This window comes from Emys orbicularis, chromosome 7 (genome assembly GCF_028017835.1).
Source record: "Emys orbicularis isolate rEmyOrb1 chromosome 7, rEmyOrb1.hap1, whole genome shotgun sequence".
NCBI lineage: Eukaryota > Metazoa > Chordata > Testudines > Emydidae > Emys > Emys orbicularis.
Genome location: NC_088689.1, coordinates 66,113,944 through 66,138,171, shown reverse-complemented (window position 1 = coordinate 66,138,171; position 24,228 = coordinate 66,113,944). Strand labels below are relative to the sequence as shown.

The 24,228-nt window shown below is 45.2% G+C and overlaps 1 protein-coding gene across 1 annotated transcript; it reads right to left on the bottom strand.

Annotated features, from left to right (window-relative positions):
• Window positions 1-5,333: 5,333 nt before the first annotated feature.
• LOC135881645 (dual specificity protein phosphatase 13A-like) lies at window positions 5,334-8,502 on the bottom strand. Its single transcript, XM_065408308.1, has 3 exons — window positions 8,336-8,502; window positions 7,782-7,999; window positions 5,334-5,533 (listed from the first exon to the last, which is right to left on the bottom strand). Exons 1-3 carry the CDS (start codon window positions 8,500-8,502, stop codon window positions 5,334-5,336), a joined length of 585 nt encoding a protein of 194 aa, XP_065264380.1.
• Window positions 8,503-24,228: the final 15,726 nt, after the last annotated feature.

The window sequence follows — 24,228 nt, the reverse complement described above, 5'->3', positions numbered from 1 at the left end:
AGGAACTTCCAAAGTCCCTAAAGATCCTGAGTGTCTAGTCAGTCCTGAACTTAACCACTGTATACAATGGGAAAAATGTTTTGGCCAACACAAGAAAAGCAGCCTGCGTTTCACCAGCTCTTGTCTAATGTGGGAGCCAACCTAACCTCCTTCATTGTGGGATCCTATATAACTAGGGTCCCCATCAACAGGGCAACCATACGGGGACTGTTTATCAGAGTTTTGTGTGGGATGATGAGAATTTCCCTGTATATACTCTTTATAAAGGACCTGACTGTTCCCTCTGGCATAGCCCTACCTGTAGGTGGGGCTTAGTTGATAAATGTATGCTTTGGATTCTTCTCTCCAAGCACGCCCCAGGGCAGTAAGAAGTGGGTATTTAAATAAAAGAAAGGAAATAAGGAAAGAAAGAACAGATTGGGGCAGGGCTGGGCAGAGAACATATGAGTGGGATTGTATGACAGGATTGCTTTTGATGGTGGCAGCAGGGCTCAGCAGTTCTGGAGGTCCCTTATGGTTTAGGTCTTAAAGCTCATGCAGCAGGGTGTCATCTGGTCACCTGCAGGAGTCAGGAAGGGATTTTCTACACACACCCGATTCCCCATGTTGGATTTTTGTTTTTTGGTCTTCTTCCTCTGAAGCATCAGAGATGGCCATGGCTGGAGATGGGACACTGGACAGGGAGGGTCAGGGCTCGGAGATGGCACCAAGCATTATTTCTCTTAGCTGGCTATTTCTTGCTCATATGCTCAGGGTCTAACCAATCACTATATGTGGGGTTGGGAAGGAATTTCCCCCTGGGTCAGATTGATCCCTCCTATTTTTTGCCTGTGGCATATAACAGTTTAATCTCCGGTGGGCTGTAAAACTTTGGTCTCATTTTGGTTATTGGGTTTAGTGTACGGGTGCTGGGTGGCCTGTGATATACAAGAGCTCAGGCTAGATGATCTGGTGGGCCCTTCTGGCCTTAGACTCTGTGACTCTAAGTGCTGGGGCAGGGAGTGCCATGTGCCCATTAACGTTAGTGGCTGCGGAGTGGAGGTTGTCAGCACCTCATGGGATTTGGCCTTGTGTATAAAATTATCAGAAGTGCCTAAGGGTCACGTTTTTAGAGATATTTAGGCACCTAAAGATGCAAATAGGCACCTACTGAGATTTTCAAAAGCACCTGGGCACCTAACTCCCATTGAAATCGATGGAAGTTACGTGCTTTTGAAAACCCCACTAGGTACCTACATCTTTAGGTACCTAGGAACCTTTCAAAATGTTCCTAAGTGACTTAAGAGCTCCTCAGTCATTTATATGCTTTTAAAAATGGTACCCAGTATGAACAAAGTACAAGCTGTGGTGCAGTATACTTGGTATATATGGTCTTGTTCATTTGCCTGCTAATTTGCAAAATTCAGTCACTTGCAATAACAGCTCTTCCAGTTATTAGAGGGAAATGGTGAGTGTAGACTAGTAATGTAGTATCACCTCCTGGCCCTTGAGTAGTCATGAATGGTAGTGAGGACGTTTGTTTTCTTCCAGTAGGCTGCAGCAAGGTGTTTTCTCTCCTTAAAATAATATGGGTCTGATTCTATCACCCTTACTCATGTAGATTGGTGCCTTATTCCACAAGAAGTGCCATTACAATAAATAAAGCTACTCCTGGGGTAAGGCAATACTCAGTGTTAGTAAGTATGGGGCCCTTTATGAGCAAATAGTAAATGCATAAAATGCTGACTTTGCAAATAAAAAATAATGATTTCTCACTGACCAGCTCTTCTGACAGGAGAACATCATTGTGTTATTTCTGGTATGGATGCCAGTCCAGCTCAGCTTCACTTTGTACTTCTCTCATCTACACTACTCAGGAAACTACTCTTCAGGACAGTAAATATTAATTTATAACAGGAACAACTTCTGCAGCTGTGACTTCATGGGACAGATGTTAGGGAGCACGCAAAGCATTATTCTGACAGGGAATTCCATTAATCTCACTCATGTGAGTAATTCTGTCCAGCCGAAAGCCATTAAGATACACTATTTCCCTCACATATATTTTATATTTTTGATGCCTTCTCTTCCAAAGACGTAAAGCCTGAATTCTATTGTAATGTGAATGAGTGATAAATTATGATGAAACATTGACTCATACAAATCCCCATTAATCCAAATGGAGAACTTCAAAGCAAAGACATTTCCCCCCGCTCCTTTGTGATGTATAAAGGTTGGCTTAAGGCAGTTGCTGTTTTTCAAAACATTTTCCGCTTGTACTTTTTTTAACTTTGCAATGCCCCCCCTTCTATTCCATGGAGCTCCTTGGCAAGGTTTTGGAGAACCTGAATAGTCATGTCACAAAGCTGTGATCTGCACTCACACCCCGATTCAGCAAAGCAATTGAGCTCATGTTGAAACAAGGTATGGGTTTAAGCATATGCGTAGTGCTGAGTTGAATCAGGATCCAAGCCTCGGGCTTTGTCTACACTGCCCCACAGTTCGGACTATGGGGATCTGAATAACAGAGTGCACCAAAGTGCTGCGCTGTAATTGCCCATGTAGATGGTGAAGGCGCAAATGAAAAGGTGTCCAGTTTGCGTTAATGTAGTCCTGTTGGGAAAGGACTCAATTAACGTGCACTAGGAACCTTTTAGTTTTCACCTGCAGCATCTGCACAGGGGAGTTACAGTATAGCACTTTGGTGCGCATTGCTATTCACTCCCCTGCAGTCCGAACTGTGGGGCAGTTCCTTAGACTCTCCAGGAATCAAGTTTCACAAAGCTGTGGGATAGAAGAGAGGCAGCTGCTTAGTTACCACTATTCAAGTCCCCCAAAGATTTTGCAAATCACCTGCAACAAAGACAGGGAACTGATCAGTCCTGATATTTCAAGAGTAAAAAAACAAGGAGAAATGTGTTTACTTAATCTGGTGGGGGAAAGTTATTATAAGGTCATTTAGTCAATAAATCATTCTGAAGTAACGAAGGACAAAAGCAGATTTAGCTTTGTTTCAGAAGGTAACTGGCTAATTTCCAGATAGATTGGCGGTGCCAAATTTGAATACCTTTATATTAAAAATGGTATAGTTTGTAGCTAAAAGTGTGATTTATTTTTTTTTAAACCAATGGTACAGAATGTTATGTGGACACCCTTACTTTGATTTAAACCTGGTTTGTATCAGTTTATCTTAACTAATGATTTAAATGAACTTAGTGTCTTATTAGGCTACATTGTATGTAACCAGGTTTAAATCAAATTGAGTCTCAAATTGAGTCTCTTTGCTCCAGTTTAACTAAATTGGTTTTAAAACTGATTTAAAGTTGAACCAGTGAAACTTTGCACATAGACAAGGCACTAGGGTTAAGCATGGATGCTTGGGAGCACGCCCAGGAACAGTCTCAAGCAGCTGGGAAGCAAGACAATAACTCGTTTCAGCAAAGAGTCTTAACCTTACACACCTTCCCTGCTACCAGTTCCAGTCCTGACCCAGAACCAGAGAGAGGGAGGCGGCCTGTGCTTGGGGCTCAAGCTGGAGACCAGGAAAGAACTGAAGTGAAATTAGGTGTCAAATTGTAGGGAATGTGTTCTAGCAAGCGGGGAGAGGGTCTAGCGCTTGCCTGACTGGGCTGTGGTCTGGTTTTGTTGGTGGAGGGGAGCAGCAGCTAAGAGGGGCCTGGAAAGTGGTGGGGAGGAAGGGAAAAGGGAGATGCTAACATCAAGTATACTCATCAGTGCTTCTAGAGCAGTGTGGATTAATGGTATAACACGGGAGGGGGAGTTGGAAACTTCTGAGTTCTGGTTAAATTGAGCAAGTAGCTTAAACTCATGGGGTGCTCCACTCATTACTAGGCTGGCGCCTCTGCCTGGCCACCCTGTTGATTAGCTCGTGAGGTCTATGCTCCTTCCTGTCGTTGCATAACATCACTCTGTCTCTCTCTCTGGTCTGCAGCACCTCTCTTGCTCCAGGAACCACACCGTCCTCTTCGTGATTTGGCCTCCATTAAGCCTTTCAGAGTGAACACCCCATCACACTCACTACCTCCATTAACCCCTTCAGAGTGAACACCCCATCACACTCACTACCTCAGTTTTCCCATCTTTAAAATGGGTGTGAGGATTAATGAGTTAATGCTTGCAAAGCATTCTGAAGATATAACACCTATTATAATCATAGAATCTCAGGCCAGGTCTACACTACCGCGGTAGTTCGACGGCTGGCAATCGAAGTTCCGGGTTCGATTTATCGCGTCTGGTCTGGACGCGATAAATTGATCCCGGAAGCGCTCGCCGTCGACTGTGGTACTCCAGCTCGGCGAGAGGAGTACCGCGGAGTCGACGGGGAGCCTGCCTGCCGCGTGTGGACCGCGTCTGAACCGCGGTAAGTTCGAACTAAGGTATGTCGACTTCAGCTACGTTATTCACGTAGCTGAAGTTGCGTACCTTAGTTCGAATTTGGGGGTTAGTGTAGACCAGGCCTCAGAGTTGGAAGGGACCTCAGGAGGTCATCTAGTCCAACCCCCTGTTCAAATGTAATTTCCTACATCCTATTCTCTGCAAACTGTATACACAAGTAAGGGTTTGCTGGAAGAGCCACCAAATTGGCAATGCCCGAGTCATCACTCTGACAGCTATTTAGTTGCCCGCATGAGCTGGTAGTCTTAGGACAATTTCAGGAAGTTGCTGAGACAGAGTGGGGAAAGTTCTCACTAATGCTGTTTGCCTCAAGTGAACTATCAGCAGAACAATCAAGTACCTTGCAAGAGCAATAGTGAATGCTGAATGTTACTGAAATTTACATGAGTGTATTGGGTGGACTTCTGAGAAGCTTCCATCATCACTGAAAGTGGGAAGCATAATGAGAAACTGTAGCCATGGGCCCATATACACTACAGTTGTAGCCAAGTCAGGGGACCAGGTTACAACATGCTCCCAGTTTTTAATGTAGATGAGACCGCAGCTGTATTGCACAAGTAAATAAAATCCTTGGGCATGTCCAAGGCATTAGCACAGCTCAAGGACTGCCCAGACCATCTAGACTACACAATGGAACCATGTTGTAACCACACGGGACAGATATATAATGACGAATTTGTGCTCCTAGTGTAGATGAGGCATAAGCTAGAAAGAGCTGTGCTCTTCTTAGAGGGCCTGAGGTACCCCCCCAAAAAATCACTTAAATTACTATTTATTACAATCATTTGTTTGTTTTCTAGTATGTATTTTTATTTGTTGCCAATGTGTATTGCTAATAGATACATTTAATAAGTGCAATGATTCTGAAGACCAAATCTTCATGAACATTCCTAGACATTTAAAAAGTGACTTAAAGATATTTTGGATCTATTCACTGATCAACAGCCTCTTGTTTGCCGTAGCTGAATGTCCAAATTTCGCAGCTGTTTTAGAAACCCTCTATTGGGTGAAATCCATCGATGTTCCTTCACTGCTTTGATGGCTTTGATCAACGGGAGGTGATGATTTATCATGAGATATGCCAACACCAAAGAAGCTGACCTGCTTATTCCAACCGCACAGTGCACCAAAATTTTAGCTAGTAAGAGAAAATGAAAGCAAGTTATGGCTATGGAAGATCAGCAATATGTCAGATGAAGTTTAAATTAAAGGGGAGAAAAAATCCCAGAGACTCTGAACAAAGTAGTTAGGTTAACAAGTTTGATTTCTAACCCTGGTAGATACATCATATGAACTGCTAATAATCTGGAGTTCAATCCTGTTCACAAAAGTAATACTTATTCATACTTGATATCTCTTTTTGATAAGATTACAAATTTGGTTGATAAAGGTAATAGTGTTGATGTAATATACTTAGATTTCTGCAAGGTGTTTGACTAGGTATCACATGACATTTTGATTTAAAAAAAACAAGAATGATATCAAATTAACATGTCACCCATTAAATGGATTAAAACTGGCTACTGCTCGCTCTCAAAATGTAATAGAAGTGGGGAATTGTCACCAAGCGGGTGTGTTTCCAGTGGGGTCCCGCAGGCATTCGTTGTTTGCCCTGTTCTATTTAACATTTTTTATCCATGACCCAGATCATCTCTGATAAAGTTTGCAGATGACACAAAAATTGGAGTGGTAAATAATGAAGAGGACAGGTCACTGATTTAGAGCGATCTGGATCACTTGGTAAATTGGGGCTTAAGCAAACAGTATGCGTTTTAATATGGCTAAATGTAAATATATACATCTAGGAACAAAGAATGTAGACCATGCTTACTTGAAATCAATGGGGGCTACCCCTATAAATAAGGGTTGTAGGATTGGGCCTGGATGGATGGAGAAAACACAAGTTAAACTACAAGATAAATAAGAGGTATATTGCCACCAGATGAGGATCTGCTTTTTGTGGACTGTTGTTAATTGTTATTCTATTGCGGTAGTGCCTAGGGACCCAGCCCATTTATCCTAGGCACTGTACAAAGCGGTTATTCACTAGATTTTGTACAATGCATTGAAGGTTTCTGTAGTGCGGAGTGTTATCCTTCATGGCCCAATCCTGCAGCCCTTACTCACATTGGAAGAATTCCTTAGCAATGAATAAGACTCCTCACACGAGTAAGGGCTGTCGGATAAGGCTGTCTGTCTTTTTACACATTTGTGTTTATTTAAAAATGTATTTTTTACAATATATAATACATTGAAACAACAGACCAGCTAAGGCTGAATACAAGCATGACTAATAAAAATAAATAAACAAAACACAGGGGCGGCACACAATGCACAATCACCCTGTGGAACTTGTTGCCAGGGGATGTTGTGAAGGCCAAAACTATAACCAGGTTCAAAAAGAACTAGATAAGTTCATAGAGGATAAATCCATCAATGGCTATTAGCCAAGATAGTCAGGGATGCAACCCCATGCTCTCGGTGTCCCTAGCCTCTGACTGCCACAAGCGGGGAGTGGACAACAGGGAAAAGATCACTCGATGATCGCATGTTCTGTTCATTCCCTCTGAAGCACCTGGCATTTGCCACTGTCTGAAGCCAGGATACTGAGCTAGATGGACCATTGGTCTGACCCACTATGGCTGTTCTTATGTTCTTATCCATCTTGGACCATGTCTATGAGCTTTTCATACAGAAAATGAATACATCAGGCCAAAACACCTGTCAGAGATGGTCTAGAGAATACTCAGTCCTGCCATGAGTGCAGGGGACTGGACTAGATAACCTCTTGAGGTCCCTTCCAGTCCTAGGATTCTATGATTCTATGAAATCACGTTACAGAATAATAGGTTTAAAACAGGGCTACCTTTGTAAATGTCTTTTAGCTATGCATCCTTATTCTTTCCTCCTCCTTTCCTCTTTTTTGTCCTAGCCTCATACGTTCTTTCTATATATTTTAGTATTGTTTCTTTGCTCTCAGCAGGATTCATGGTGTCAGTAATTTGAATCCATTTTAAATGTTCATATTTCCTCTTCTAGATTCAGCCTCTCTTCCCAGCTATTTTCAACTTGATTTTTCTCTCCCTTATGTTCTACCCCAATCTCTCCTCATCCTTTCTACTGTGAGTTGGGTCTTTTTTCTCCCCTCCACTTCTCTGCATCCTCCCTTGGTTCTTTTGAGATACTGGGGCTGGGAAGGAAAAGGTGCTGAGCACAGGTTGCACTCACCCTCCAAAGAGTGGGTGGTGAGTGCTCCAGAGAGTGAGCAGGTGACCATGAGTTAGTGGGTATCACCCTCCAGATGTGGTTGTTGACCAAACTTGCGGGACCAACCTGTCAAAATAGCATGTAATCTAATACCAAACTGAACAGCAATGATTTCATACCTCCTGGTGTGTTCAAGGCTTTATGAATAAACTCTGCTGCAGAGAAAAAGTATTGGCTTATGTCGAAGTCTGGAAGGTCATAGGCTGGTATGCCATAGTAATCAATGGTAGTGCCATAAAAGTCTTGGCCTCCTTGACAAAACATTGTGCCATGGGCAGCATTTAAAACATGAGTAATGCCCATCTTCCATAAACCAAATCTGTTGTGAGCTGTAACTCTAAGGAAAAGACAAACATAAACAAATAGATTTGCAGAGATATTTACAGAGTAGGAAAACTTTTGTGGTTGCATTTTCTAGGGCAGAAATTAAGACATCGTTTCTCCAGACTACACAACAATTAACTACCCAATCATAATTTTATCCAAAATAGATTTTAAGGACTGCACTGTTCAAACCGTCATCAAATAACACAACCAAGAACTGCCTCAATGCAATATTCATAAGCCATGCTCACAATAAACAGGAGCACCAGAATTATAGCAGTCTGAAAGAGGCAAAAAGTACTGTGTTGCTCTTAAATTCTACTGAGCCATTCCATAAAGTTATACTTACAGGTCTCCTAAGAAGAGGTTAGGCCATACTTCATCAGTGTGGTTACAAGAAGATAATCCAGTATTCAAAAGCTGCTCTATATCTTTCACTGTAGGGACCTCAGCTGTACATGTCTCAGAACCTTCAGGGTCCTTTGTGAGCAACACATCCCCTTCAGCCATTGTCATTCAAACAGAAACTTTGCTCTCAGAAATCTGAGAAACTGAACCAATGCTGCCTTGTTTACTTGAATTTTGCCAACATTCCCAGCTGTCATTTTCATTCATGGAGACTAGTGGAAACAGGTGCTGATCAGCAGCATGGTAATATCCCGTTCAACATACTGTAAAAGAAATGCAGTAGCCGTATCTTCCAAGACAGCCATTAAATGATCAACAGCACTAGGGTGACCAGACGTCCTGATAAAATGTCCCGATATCTGCCGGCAGCACTGGGGTTTTTTTTTTTGCTCAGCCGGCAGGACTTGCCTTTTTCTGTTGTTGTTGTTCTGCCGGCAGGCACCCCCACCCCCATGTGTCCCGATATTTTCTTCCCCTCATCTGGTCACCCTAAACAGCACTAAAAAGCAAAGGCTAATCAGTGCAATTATCATTTAAAGTAGGGAAAATATTTTAAGCCACAGTGAGCTAAAGAAGAGTATATTTGTCGTTAGTGCTTCGTCTGATCTCCCCATCTGGAGCACCACTTCCCACCCTGGCTGTCTTGTTCTCCTTTCCCACAACATAATGAGGCCCCTGCCAAGTGCCAGAAATCCCCTCCTCCCAGTGGGCTGCTGGTCTCATTCTCCCCACCATCCCTAGCTTCTTGTACAGCCCCTCTCTGGACTCTGACATTTTCCCCCATACCAGAGTTCAACTTCTTATGCAACCCACCTTCCCCTGCTGGTTGTCAGCCTAAAGGACTTACTTGTCAGGCATTGCCAGCAGGGGGAAGTGGGTTGTACTGGGATGGCAGGTCAGAGGTCGAGGTCAGGTGAGTCTGGAAAATCACTGCAAGCATGATTCTTAACCTACTATGCTCTCAGCAGCCACAAACTCTCCCTCCCCCGCAATCCTAATAAGTTTACCAGGACCCAGGCACACCAACTCCCAGGAATTAGCCACTTAAGGATTAACATTAAAAAGACCAACCTTGAACAGTGCTCATCTCATTTAATTTTTTTCAACTAAAATTATTTAGTTGAAAAATGCATCCTAGATACAGCCAAAATTGCTCCGCCCCTTCCACAGAGGTAGCAATATCATAGTCTTGAGCCAGGGACTTCAAACTTGTGTGCACACGCTAGCTCCCTGCCTGCAATATTCCCATCTCCCAAGACAGACCTGTCATTACGCACTATGAAATCGCAAACTCAGCAGCTGCCATTAAAGACATGTAGCCCTATATTAAGTGAATAAAAGGCTTGGTGAAGAACAAACCTTCCAGTCACATTAATAATTGTCCCCAAGATGCACAGAGGCTATTACAAATGTAACTGTTACAAAGCCATACACTCAGCTCAAGAGGTTCCAGTGACATAGTAAGCATAAGGATGACTGTTGAGTAGATTATGATGTCACTAGCTATCACCCATGCTCTCGTGCTTTGGAGTGGCTCACTGAATGAACTACTGACTTTTCATCTTTGGGGGGAAAATCTGAGTCTAAATGTGTCATGTTTCATATTCTATTACTTATGAGTATAGTTTATCAGTAAATCATATCTGCCATAGGATTATATTGTTACCCAGGGTTCTTGCAACCCAAAGCTCTTGGTAACTTTTACTCTGTGCGAGGTGGTGTCAGGAAATAAATCAGGGGAGACACGGCCATCCAACCGATAGATGGCTGACACAAACAGGACAACACAAGAGTGCTTTCACTTAAAGCTAAACTTTACTTAGGCTCAAGCACTTACACACGTCCGCAACAGGTTAGTAACACACCCCCAATCCTCGATAATTACCGAAGCTGAGTGTGGCTCTCGAGTGACACAGAGGCAGCCTGTCTGCCAGTGGGGAACACAAGATGCATCCAGAGGGAGAGACCAGTCCCGAAGAGTCCCACTACCTCAAACTTTTCCCCCTTATTTATACATTAGTAATAGAATGACATGTCCCTTAAAGAAAACTTGTTAAGTAAGCAGTTCCAATCGTCAAGCAAGAGGATCCTTCTGATTATTGATTAACCAGGTGTGGGTTTTTCCAGAGTTTGTAGCCTTGAGACCCCAATAGACATTCCTGGGGCACATCCTGCTCTTCTAAAATGTATCAGCAACTTCAACACAATTCTTATCAGGAAGGATGCGGGGTCAAGCTGCCCTTTCTGTGGCAGCCAAAACTCCCTCCCCTCCTGCCTTGGTCAAGCTGAGTTTGCTGAATGGCCAATTTACAGCTTGCTGACTAGGCTGTCTTTAACAATAAGCCATAGTGGTTTCAGGCACCTTACTGGTTTGCCAAAATCTCCCTGTACAATATGACCAGCATTTTTGTTGAGAAAACCAGGGATAAACTGGGATACAAAGTTGCATAGGTGAAATTTACCACTCCTGGGGTATATTCTCATCAGGATGCATGGAGGGTCGCATGTGTAACTCCCACTGGGCTAGACTGTAATCTTACAATCTCCTCTGAATCAGGGGCAGTGATTGCACATAAACATGTGCAGTCCTTGGCATGTGGTCTTGCAAAAGTCAATGTGGCTCTAGAACAGAATTTTGTCTAAACATAATGGCCCAAAGCCTGAACTCCTTATTCAGCTATAAAACTTTCATTGATTTCCATGACAACTTTGCTTATGTAAGAACTGAAGGCCACACTGCTCCTTCCAGTGGAAAAACCTGTGGGTGGAAAACTGTGAACCTAAGCTGAATGATGGTGGGGTTTGATCTCCACACCCTAAAGACCCATGGGATCCACTCTAGGGCAGGGCCACCTGCACAGAAACTCTGTACCTCCACACTGTCTCCTGCTCCCCTACTGTTGTCTGTAAACATGGCTTTGATGGAGCTTCACCTGCCAACAACTTCCCTTGGAACTCTCTTAAAGGGGTAGGAGCATCTACAGTCTAAAGGAGTTCCTTCAAATACTGCTCCTAGGAGGAATCCAGCTAGTGCTGCCAACTCTCAAGAAGTAAGAAATAATGGTACGAAGTATTAAACTGAGTTTGTTTTAAAAGTTTGTTCTGGACTATTTTCAGACTTTAAGCTTTTGGAGCAGGAACCATGGGCTTGATTGTAAATTGCCTCCCCCTCCCCCCCCCCCCCCCCCCCCGCATACTCCTTTTAAATCTCTGCAGAGTAGGTGTAAAATGTTATCATTCTGAAATGGTGCCCTAATAAAGAGAGAGAGAGAGTAGTTTGCCATGAATTAGGAACATTATGGGATCCTAGATCAGTTCTGAATAAATGACGTTGCTCAGGAATTTGGGACAGTCCCTTAAAATTTGGGATGGATGGCAACTCTAAACCTGGCCCAATGTGATGAAACAAATAGAGCTAGAACAGTGGAAACTTACACTAATAGTAGAGTATGCAAAAGTTTAAGGGCAGCCTTTTTTTAAAATCTGAAAACAGCTTCATTTTCAGTTGGAACAGAGGAATGACTCATTTGGGAACACCTAATAAATCACATCTGTTTAATTCAATGGATTGTGCTCTTGTGATTACAGTGTAGGTGATACTATGGGCAATAATCTAAACCAAATACTGTGATAACACAAGGGGTGACACTGAAACTCCTGAGACCTTAGAATAGCCACTTATTACCAAATATTCAACTTGCTTTTTTCCCCATTTACTTTATTTTCCAAATATTTCAGTTCAGTACATATGCTATGACAAATGACCTACCATTTTTTTGCCATGACAAACAGCCATCGTATTCTCATTACCAATCCCTTTAGCCATCCAGCTCTTTTTCTTCTAGCCTGTAATTTCTGTTTATGGGAGTCAGAAAGAGGCAGTAGCTGGATGGTAGCAATAGCAGTGTTGTGCTTTGCAGTTAACTACGGTGATTTAAAAAACTAAAACTGGTCAGTACTTTGATGAAAGATCACCAAAATTATAATGGAATGTACAGAGCAAATGTATTCTTGTGCACCAGATTGTTGCTTACAGTTCTCACGTAGGACTACAGTGCTACTGGCAAAAAAAAAAGTAAGCAGATTCATTTTCAGTTAGTTAGCCCTGCTAGTTCTGGATGCATAGTTACCAGGTTTAGTTTCTTTGCTGGAACAGAGTCTTCACAAGCCAGGAGAATCCTTAATTTGTCCTTTATTCACCTGGATTGTTGTATATGTTCTTCTTCTTCTTCTTTTTTTTTTTTTGAGACATACACATTTCAAATGACTATACTGACTTTTAACAGTATTACTTATTTTATGAAAGTATTAAAAATACCCCTTAAGTTTACATATCCCATTTTGTATCACTGCATTTATATTGTGACCCTATTGTAAAATATAAGCAGGGAGCGTTAAGATTGCTATGGGAACCTTAACTCTGAATTTCCTGATTTAAAACCCTGAACCTTAACATTGGCCTAATATAACACTGCATATCAGTGATTTTGTTTTTAATGTAAAGCTCTACCCCATAATTAAAACTTGTAATTGTTTTAAACAGCTGTAGTATAGCATTTGGTTTAAATTCTTAGGCTGACACACCTACATTGCCACAACATGTCAAACTCAGTCATATCAATCAAGTCACTTCATGTGGCATGAAGTGACATAACATGAAGTGACTGAATGAGGTTTGTTGGAAATTGCTGTTAAATAAAGCCTGAAATGTTTAGCTCAATCTTTTAAAAATACACCAAATTTAAGCAGGCAGAGGTAGTTTCTAATTTTGAAATTTAATGACTAAATTACAGTTACATTTAGAAAAAAAAAGTATCGAATTGTGCTATTTGTCACTTTTCTATACAGTAATTTGGCAATTTATGAAAATAGCTGTTAAACAATGAAACAAGGGAGAATAACAACACCATTACCAGTGAAAACTCACAATAAAACCCAATGGCCTAGGTTCTTCCCAGTGGTTTGTGCCAGGCCAGCAGAGCAGAACAGCCCTAAAGCCAGCAGGGCCAGCATAGATGTTTCTCTGTTACCCCTATCTCTATGGCTGGTATAAGGCGCAGGGTCACAGTTCTGCCCCCTGAAAATCCACAGCTGCTGTAACAGCACCTTGGGGCCTGTAATCAGGTGCTGGTCCTGGGCCACATGCACACATCCCTGCATCTATTCCAAGATTTGACCCTTTAAATTAAGGGGACTAAGTTCAGGGAGCACATGACAGGAGTCATGTGACTGCAGGTTGCAAGAGATGCCAGCTATAACTAGAGACAGTTTGCCCATAGTAGAGAAAGACCTGGGAGGGTCTTTGGATACTCTCCATAGTATCTTGAAAGCATGTATTCTCTTCCCTTCATCGCTGGTAGAAAGTGGAAAAGGATCTAGGCCTTAGTGGTTTGTATTTTTTGAGCCTTTTAATCTTCTGTTTGATTAATAAGCTTGCCCTAAGGACAGGAGTATGTGGAGGGGTTTTCGATTGCCCCAGATGCTGAATCTGCCTCCTGGGATACAGGGTCACTAGCAGCCAACAGAATTTGGAACCACCTTCAGCCTGCTCTAACTTATTATGCTAGGAACTGGACCAGAACAGTGCACAGCTGAACCAGAATCTAGGAGGCACATGCGTGGCTTAGGTACACCTCCATCTCTGTGTTTTGTTCTTTGCTTCTTGTTGGGGCTTATTTGTTCTTCCTCTAATACACTGTTCTCTAAATTTCATCACAGAATCTTCAGCCCCATCCGCACAGGTATGTTCTTAAATTATATGGAAATTTGGGAGGTGGGCCCTCCTACTGCATTTAGGGGCTATCTCACTTCTGTCTTTTGACTTCTCACTGCTGTTTACATTAAAGCAAGCCACTTGACATTCAGGAGCCCCCTACGTTTTTTCTATGATTTCAGCACTGTTCCTGGTACCATATTATGAGCACACAACTAATGTGGTAACAAAGTGAGTCCTGCAAAAAATGGTTTCCCTTTATTGCTTACACTATACCCTTTGGGTCCTGTGGAAACCTCATACATTCAAATTAGTGAAAATGGCAAAGTCTTTCATAGGACCATCCTTACAAGCTTTTGTCCACAAGCTGTTAAAAAAATAGGCATGAAAACATGTAGTATTAGACAATATTACATAGTACCGGGAACATATGTATGAACAATCCCTTGCTGAGATACAAAAGTGCGGGGAGAGAACAGTGAATAGAATTAAGTCCTAAGTACCCAGGAGTGGCGCCAGGGTTTTTGGCGCCCTAGGCGGGGGTCCTTCTGCGCTCACGGTCGTCGTCAGCAATTCTGTGGCAGGGGGGTCCTTCCGCACTCCTGGTCTTTGGGGCACTTCGGCGGCGGGTCCCGGAGCGAGTGAAGGACCCACCGCAGAATTGCCGCCGAAGACCTGGAGCGTGGAAGGACCCCCCGCCGCCAAATTGCCGCCGAGAGTGGCAAAATGCCGCCCCCCAAATCCTGGTGCCCTAGGCGACCGCCTAGGTTGCCTAAATGGAAGCGCCGGCCCTGTAAGTACCCCTGGAAACCACATGAAATATCAACTTCACTGGAAAATAATCAGAAAGTACTTAAAATCTGTAGGGAACTGGAAGGCTCAGGGGATTGGCTATGGGAGATGGAATTTTTTGCTACCTATGTCACTAACTGAAAGGTGGTTGAGATGACTGAAATTAGTAGCTGAAGGCTGTTCAGTGGCCTTATGTGAATTAGTAGTTTCAGTCCAGTTTCCAAAAAAATCAGTTACAACTGGAACTAATGGGCCTCTTTAATGGGTTGGCAGTGTTACCAGAGAGGCCAAGGATCGATGCTTGCCAGTGTCCATGCACATTAGGAGAGTGATGAAAGGGGTTTGAAGTCAGAGGCCTTGGAATGGGATATGGAGCCTTTCAGTTCCAGGTTGCTGGTTTGCCTACAGGCCAGTTTTGGATTGTGAGTTTGGTGGTCTCCCTCCAGTGTCCATGTCATAAAAATGACCATCACGTTTAGAACTAATAGGCACCCTTGTTAGCATTCTCAGGGGAAGTTACTGGTCTGAACAGACTTGGAGGCTGAAGTAACCTCTCAGTTCTAGAGCTGGTTGCTCCAGAAAAGTTTTTGAGGCACGCTTAGCTTAAGAGTTTTCTTCAAGACAATGTCTGGCTTTGCTGGCTTGCCTGTAGGCCACCACCTGCTCAACTGTTCGGGGGAGACTGTGGCAAATTAAGGTCCCAGGGTGTACCACAGAGGGGGAAACATTATTACTACAATCAATCGGCTGAGAGGTGGTGGTGTCTGTAGATGGAAGTGAAAGAGAGAGAGAGCATGGCAAACGTCTCTCCCTTTTATCATGTCCTTTCTTCCCTCTTGGCTTTGTCCCCCCCCCCCCTTCAGAGTCAGGTGAGCATTACCTCCTCGTAGTCCCAAACTGACCAAGGGGGGGTGACTTACTGGAGAGTCCAACAGATCCTTTGTTGCTACCTTGGCCAGTGTCCTTTGTTCCTGTGAGGCTGGGCTGATGAGGTGTGAACTGCCCCTCTGCTCTTGGAGAGTTTTGCCTGGGCCTCTGCTCCTGGAGAGTTTTTGTTTGGGCTTGTTTTAAGCCATGAGGACACATTTTCAGCCTCATAACTATATACATGAAATTACAATCTATAACATTACTATAACAATAATGTTCAGTGCACCATGAGCATAGGCGCTGACGCCGTGGGTGCTCTGGGGTTGGAGCACCAATGGGGAAAAATTAGTGGGTGCTCTGCACCCACTAGCAGCCATGCTCCCCTCACCCCCACCTCCTCTTCCTTCTCCCCGAGCGTGTCCCGTCCCTGCTCCTCCACCTACCTCCCAGCGCTTCCCGCCCAGCCACCACCAAACAGCTGTTTGGCAGCGTTAGCTCACTCTGGGAGTGGGGGGAGGAGCGGGAATGTGGCGCGCTCAGGGCAGGAGGCGGGGAAAGGGCAGGGCCGGGGATTTGGGGAAGGAGTCGGAATAGGGGCAGCGAGGGGGCGCAGTTGGGGTGGGGCCTCATGGAAGGGGTGGAGTGGGGGCAGGGCTGGGAGCAGCGTGGGGGGGAGTTGAGCACCCACGGAAAAGAGGGGAAGTCAGTGCCTATGATCCTGAGCCTTCCGAAGACACCCGACATGACAAACTTTGCATTGGATACCACAGAATCATATTATAAGGATGAACATGGGGGTGCAGGGTGTTCCCCCAAGGTACAGAGCATCACACTTACCCAGTGGTGTAAGTTATGCACGGAACAATAAATGGGTCAGAATACCAAACTCCCTTTGATTTCACTGGGATTTGTGCACATGTAAGGATTGCAGAATCAGGTTCACTGTTATAAACGAGAGGTCTCAGAAAACAAAGGCTGCCAGGATACAGGCCAATTTGTCTGCTGGTGGCATTCCATTAACTTTGATGGATTTATATTAGCACCAAAGTTTGTTATTACTACTGAAGCTAGAATGTATTAAGCTTTTGTTAGGCATGGTGGTGGCTATATAACCAATAAAGGTAAGCTGTGCAAGTTCCTCAGAGCACATTATGATGTTGCAAAGGCACTGTATATTAACAAGAAGACTGGTGGGCAAAAGTAATTTCTTTTTTGGACACCTTCTGCTCCCCCAAAATTGGTCCCCTTATGTAATTCTGCCTCGTTGTCCCCTTTCTCAGATTATTTATAACTTTGGAGGCACCTAAAGTTCTGGTACTTCATTATGGTCTCACAGGTTACCTGAGCTGTACACCCCTGCTCTTTGAACCATTTCAAATAAACATCCGACTGAGAGCTTTTGGCTACCTGCCAGTTTACTCATTTTTTCTTATATAGGTACCAGGAAGAGCAATGAAGCTAAAATGGTACACTTCAAAGATAAAAGAATATTTTGTAGTAGTTCCATGATATGAAAATAGACATTAGTGTTAGATGAGACAGCAGGTGTTTTCAGCAAATGTATCCAGCAAGCATGTCCTTGGGTGAGGGGTGTTGCATTTATTGACCAGTTTATTGATAGTTCTTTTTGTTTTCAATGGGAAAAGAATTCTCCCTTTCTATGCATGTATTACAGAGTTTAATAGGATTATTCAGGTGCAGGTTTGTGGGACTGAAGAAAATTCTACTCAGCACTTTCATTGTGTTGTTTTTTTTAAATTGTAGATGATGTGTATAAGAGCCAAAAATATCAAACTGGATTATCAAAACTGATTTGTCAAAAGTAAGCTTGAGTGTCTGTATTTATTATAACTAAATGCTAAAACCTACTTTAACATAACTTAGTTATAACTGAAAATCTGAACAGCAAAAGAGGATGAAAACCCTTCACGTTTTCCTGCAGGCAGGGCCAGTGCTACCACTAGGCGAACTAGGCAGTAGCCTAGGGCGGCAAGTGGTTGGGGGCCCCCAGGACCATCCTCAGGCATAGGCAGCTGGGTAGAGCACCTGAAAATTTGGGGCACCACTGGGTCTTAGTGTCCACCCTACTGGTTTTCCTATCCCTGTTCTGACCCTTCCTGCAGGCTCTGAGTCTTCCTGGGAAGGGGATCTAGTAGTTAAAAGAGAAAAAGTCTCCAGCCTACCAGACCTATTAGCACAACACTGAAACTGTTAAAGAGCCATTTAACAGGCATTTGCCAACCCCCAGGTATCTACTGTCAGTTTCTGAATGTACTGACCAAAACAGTTGTGCATGACTGTAATATTTACTCAGAACATGTCAGTCTACAGGACCTTAGTTTAAAATTTGCTTTAAAAATATTTCATTAGTGAGTTGGTGAAGATTATAAAATCACATCTCTAAAAAATCCTTGCATAGATTTTTAGATGCACAATCATCTTTAGCCTTAAATGCTTGGATCTTCAGACATATGGTTTTTTAAATAACTTCTTCAAAAGACCACCCTTATCTAAAATACACATTTTAATTACTATAGTAAAAAAACTTACTTCCAAAGTCTTCCTGTCCTTTCTGTCCATCCATTTCTCCCTTCCCCCCCTTCCCCCCCCCTCCCCATTGAAGGAAGCAACAGCCCTTTGCTTCCAGATAGCTGGACATAGAGTTTCCCTTTCTTTACTTCTGACTATCTGATGAACTAGTTTTAAGCAAAATCAGTACCTTAGTAAGATATAAAATCCTTTGTTATGCCTAAAATCTTTGGAAACATATTTTTTTAAAGTTGGTGAAATTTCATAAACATGTGTATTGTTATGGAGATCACACACAGTAAATTAGTGTTCCCTTTTTCTAAAAGCAATGAACATTGTTATGAACACACTAAACCGCTGTGACTGATTAATTTAAAATAATGTCTGCTTCAGTGAGTTAAATATGTAGCAATCTGGAATGATTACTTTATGAAGGCTTAAGAGTACAATTAAAATATAAAATCAGCTTAGAAATACTGATTAAGAAAATGTAAAACAGAGAAGAGCTGCATCATGTATTCCATAATATTTAATGTTGTATTCAGCAAGACAGCGGACTCACCCTTACTACAAAGTTTTTGCAAATAAATGTCTGACAAACTTCAGGGCATATCAAAAAGCCTGTGACTGACATTTTTTATTCCCAAGTTTAGTGCTTTTAATTAGGTACCTTCTGCATGTCCATTCTGCATGAGGGAGAGGGTACAGGGGTCTCTGCGGGGAACTGTGACTCTCTGCCACCGTGAGGCGGGTTGGGCGTCTTGTTATTCTTTCTTCCTTGTCCCTCTGCCCACGCCCACACCGGGCTGCAAGCTCAGGCTGCTGACGGGCTTAGGGGCACCAGTTTAATAATACTGCATAGGGCCCCATAAATCCTAAGGATGCCCTGGGGATGCCAAAAAGCGGTGCCCTGGCTCGGCAGGGAGGAGCCGCCTTCCGGAGGCACCAGAGAGCCAGAGCTTCAGCTTGCAGGGGCGGCGAGCCCCAGCCATGGAGGAGCCGGCGCGGCGCAGGGGGGCAGGAGCCCTGCAAAGGGGGCGGTGCCGCTAGCGGGGAGCAGCTGCACCCCCCCGCCTCTCCTGCCCAGGCTGCAGCAGATGCATGTGGGCAGAGGCCCCCGTTTGCCCCCCAGCTCCCCCCTCGCCATGCTCGGGCTCTGTGGCTCCTGGGCATGTGAGCCGCCGCCAGGGCGCGGGGCCCTGAGCCTGCTCCAGGAGGGGCAGCGGCGGCGGCTCACACTCCCGGGAGCCGAAGAGCCTGAGCGTGGGGAGAGGGGAGCCGGGGGGGGGGGGCGCAAAGGGGCCTCTGCCCACATGCATCTGCTGCAGGAGCCCCCAGAAGGCAGCTCCTCCCTGCCGAGCTGCTGCAGCGGCCCAAGCCTGACAAAGCCAGTGAGTGGACTCGGGGCGGGGGCCACCAGGGTGGGGTGGGGAGGGCTCGCGGTGGGGCTGTGCACCCTCCAGGGGAGTTCAGGGGGCGGGGAGGGGGGAACCTGGTTTGGGGAGCAGCCCCTGGGCACGGCTGGCCCCTGGGGGCTATAAAGGCTCTTTGGGATTTGCCCCTCAATGAACTGATGTGCAGGGGGGCGGGGGCGCAAGGTGGAAGTTTTGCCTATGGCGCAAAATATCCTTGCACCGGCCCTGCCTGCAGGGCCTTTTCCTTTACTCCCTTATCCCTACTTACATACACTTTCTGTACAGGCCTGCTCTGCTGATGCTCCTCCACTTCACAAAAGGGAGAAACTAATCAGTGCTTCTCACCTAGCCCTTCCATTGAACTAGTTCAAGACTTGTAAGATCCCTTTCTCCTCAGACAACCTGCAGAAAAGATACTGCTACTGCATCTCTGGGGTTTGCATGCCCTTTCGCAGATCAAAGGGGTTGTGAAGAAGTCTGGGTTACTTGACAGCTCCAGTTCTACAATGAGTAGTGAACCACAGCCTTCTTGAACTACTGGACTCTAATTTCAAGGCTGTTTTGTTTAGCTAGACCTCTAGGGTAAGTTTAACGAAAGGGCCAATGGGGGTTACTTTAACTCCCGTCTGGCGCCCCAGCTTTGGTGCCATAGCATAAGGCAGCAGTTTCTCATGCAGGTTTATGTCGCTTCAAGTCATAATAAACATGTCCTTCTAGAGAGCACCTTTCGTACCAAACTGCTAGGCAGCTAAACCCCCCTCAGCAGAGGCAGCCACCTCTGGGGGAGAAGATGGTAGCTGCTCAGGGGTACAAAGGCATGTGACTGGGTGGTTTATTAGGACAGGAAGTGAAGAAGAATCCAGTACCCAGGGGGCATTGTGGGGAGTTGTTCGGCAGAGCGCAGGGACAGAGGTTGGCACTAGGTCAGGCCTTGCTTGCACAGAGTGGGGTGCGTAGGGATGGGGCATGGCTGTGCCTGGTTTGCCTTGTCCCAGGGGGTAAGTGCCAGTGATGGGGGTGCCTATGGGCTGGCTCATGAAGGGTCCTGGGCCTCAGGCTGCCATGGCTATCTGAGGGGGGCTGCCCAGGAGCCTCTGCGGGGTAACGAGCAATGGGGGGGCGGGGCAATGGGCCAGCTCGCTCCCGCCCCCTTGGTCTTGCAGGTGTGTTTCCCGGCACAGCCCCGCCCCCGCCGGGCTAACGGCCAGCACGGCCCCGCCCCCACCCCCGGCGCTGCTGATAGGGCGGGAACTACAGCTCCGCCCTGCCTCTCACAGGAACCCGTAGGAGCCCGAGCACCGCCCCTCTCTCCGGATCCCGCCCCTTCCGCTCGGGACGGGGGCGGGGCTGTCCGGTCTTCGCTGGCGGCACTTCCGCCCGTGTGATGGGGCAACCAGCCGCCCGGGAACGGGCCTCTCTACATCGCCGGGTAGCGCTCACGGTCCCGCGGGGAGGTAAGGTCCGGTCCGGGGCTACAAGGGGCGGCCCCGCTGGGAGGGGTGCTCCGCTCGAGGGAGGGACGAGCTGGGGAGGGGGCTTTGCTCGGGGGGAGGAATGGGCTGGGGTGGGGGTATCAGACCCCTTTCCCGAATCGGTTATCCCATCCCTTGGGGGCGGATCTCTCCCCTCCATCTCCTGCCTGGTGTATGGTAGATGCCAGCTGCTCAGCAGTGCTTCGTGCTGGGGGGAGGTTTCTCTGTATTTATTAATTTAATGTTAGGGTGACCAGACAGCAAGTGTGAAAAATCGGGATGGGGGTGGGGGGTAATAAGAGCCTATATAAGAAAAAGAACCAAAAATCAGGACTGTCCCTATAAAATCAGGACATCTGGTCACCCTATTTAATGTACAAGCCACATTCCCCACCAGCAGCGCAGCGCTTGGGCCCCTTAGTCTCTGTGAGCCCCACCTCTGGGGGCGATGTGGTCACTGCTCGCTGGCTGGGTGCTGTTCTGGCTGAGATTGTAGAGTATCCGTTTAACATCTGGTACTTCCCCTCTCTGCAGCGGAGCGATGATATAGACTTGGTGATGTAATATTATAGTTCTTATTGCCCAATACTATGACCCTGGGAACAAGACGCTTGGAAAATAATTACAAAATTCAAACAAAAAGAGTAATTTCTCTGTTGTTTACAATATATAGCCATACATGGTATATTTCTTAAAAATGGCACAATATTTTTATAGGAAACCTGTGTTTTGGAATGTGCCTATTTTAGGAAATGCTGTAAAATTGTGTTGAGGTTTGTTGCTGTTGAGCACTTTTTGTTGCTGCCTTTGCATGCAGATCCACATGGATAATTGCTCTATTGCAGGGCCGGCTCTGGCTTTTTTGCCGCCCCAGGCGAAAAAGCCTCCGGCCGCCCCCCCCACCCCCACCCCCCCAGCGGGGTCCGTAGGGATAGGGCATGGCTGTGCCTGGTTTGCCTTGTCCCAGGGGGTAAGTGCCAGTGACGGGGGCTCCGCTCTCCCCCCGGTGGCCGGGGGGAGGGCGCCGGGGGGGGAGGGCGGCGAGCCTGGCCGTGGCCCCGCTCTCCCCGGCGGCCGGAGCGCCGCGCCGCCCCCCTCCAGGTGCCGCCCCAAGCACAAGCTTGGTGGGCTGGTGCCTGGAGCCGGCCCTGCTCTATTGTGAATAAGGTACAGGAGATGCTATATACACACAAGATTTGGTTTCAAGGTCAGAACTTCATTGCATACTAATTGCAGCCAGTTTGTCCATTGGTGTAACACTGAAGTCTTGACACAAACTTTTTAAAAAAGTTTTTAATTTTTTTTTTAATTTTCTCTCTAGGAAATTGCACATTAGTTGCACAAGTTATTTGTAATGTATGCTTCCTTGGGTACAAGGGGAAGGTTGCCATGACAGTCTTAACTTTAAATGTTCCTAGGTTTTGGTGACTTGTCATGTTCATTTTATTTTAAATTATTTTGTGCAAGTTTTTTATATTAACCAAGGTAAGGAGGAAAAATCTTTCCTGGAAAATTTTGATACATACCACAGAAGTGGCAAAATATTTAATTAACTGGTCTATGTTCTACATACACGCAGTCAAACTTATGCTAATGTTTGACAGTTAAGATGCTCTGCTTAGTAGGACCCTTATAGACTAAAAGGAGAGCTGACCTAATTTGATTTTATTCTGTCACCAGACTTCTTTATATCAAATTATTTCTAAATAAAATAAAGTATAATTTTGGTAACATAAGGATGTCGCTATTTGCATGAGCATGAATAATTATTGTGACAGTGTGGTTTTCCAGTTTTTGCTCAAAACTCGATGGTAGTTGATACCAATTGGGGTTCTGTTTCATGTACTTAAGAGAAAATTCAAAAATTGAAACAGTTTGGTCATTCCACTTGAAGATCATATTTGAATAGCAAGGCACTGTGGAGAAGCTTGCACTAATGCTGCCTATGCTATTGTGGTTTGGTAATTAAATGGAGGATTTGGATTTCCTTTGAAGTAATGTACAAGCATCGTAATCTATTAACTTCTAACTCTTGAAATCATATTTTAAAAGTGGCTATTCCCCCCCCCCCCAACTTTGTAAACAAATGGAAGAAAAGGCAATGGTCAGAGGAAGCATTAATGTGTTCCATCTCCCTGTTATATGGTTTTACAAATAGTTATGTTAAGTCACTTTCTTAGGGTTTTCTGCATGACTCTTGCCTAGAAACTTCAGAAAAATAGCTGTTCAGTCTCACTCAGATTTATTTAAAGCTGTCAGCTAAAATCTCGGACGATTCTATCTGCACTGAGTGTACTCCATCCCCACAGAGCTCCTTCATGCTGCTGGATGGCACATGCACTACCCCACAGTGGATACCCCAGGGTGGCAAGAGCTGAGCAGAGCTTTTCCTAGCCTTGCTCCTCACAGTAGCCGGGGCCTGCTGTACTGCCAAGCACAAGAACTGAGAATAAGGAGCCTCCTGTGCTCTCATTAATACAACTCTTCCCCCCCCTCTTCCCCCCCCCCCCCCCGATCCCAGAAATGTAGAGGAGGAAGCAGCCGAACTCAAGGAGAAGAACATGGAAAGGAGGTGAGGATGGGAGTACTGGGGGCAGGAGCAAAGCAGGGAGAAGAGCATACAGAGCTGGAGGGAGGAACAAAGGATGGGAGGGGACAGAGGCAGGATCCAGGAGGAAGGGGGAATAGGAGCAGAGGAGAAATGGAGGCAGGAAGTGGGGAAATGATCTGGAGGCAGGAGCCAGGGTGAAAAGGGAGAATAGAAACAGAAGGTGGGGCTGGGGAAGGAGGATTCATGGCTATGTAACTAGAGCACACTCCCTTCCAGAACCTGGAATTAAACTCAAGATTCCGGAGTCTCAAAATTTCTTCTGCGGTCTGGTAAATAGCTGTGAAGCACACTGGCAAAGTCTCATTACCCTATAGATGCCGGTCCACATGGAGGATAACAGCCTGTTCCTGGTACCCATTACTCCATGAGCTCAAGTACTAGAAGTTTGTGCTCTGAATCTAAAGGTCCCAACCCTTCTGATAATCCTCATAT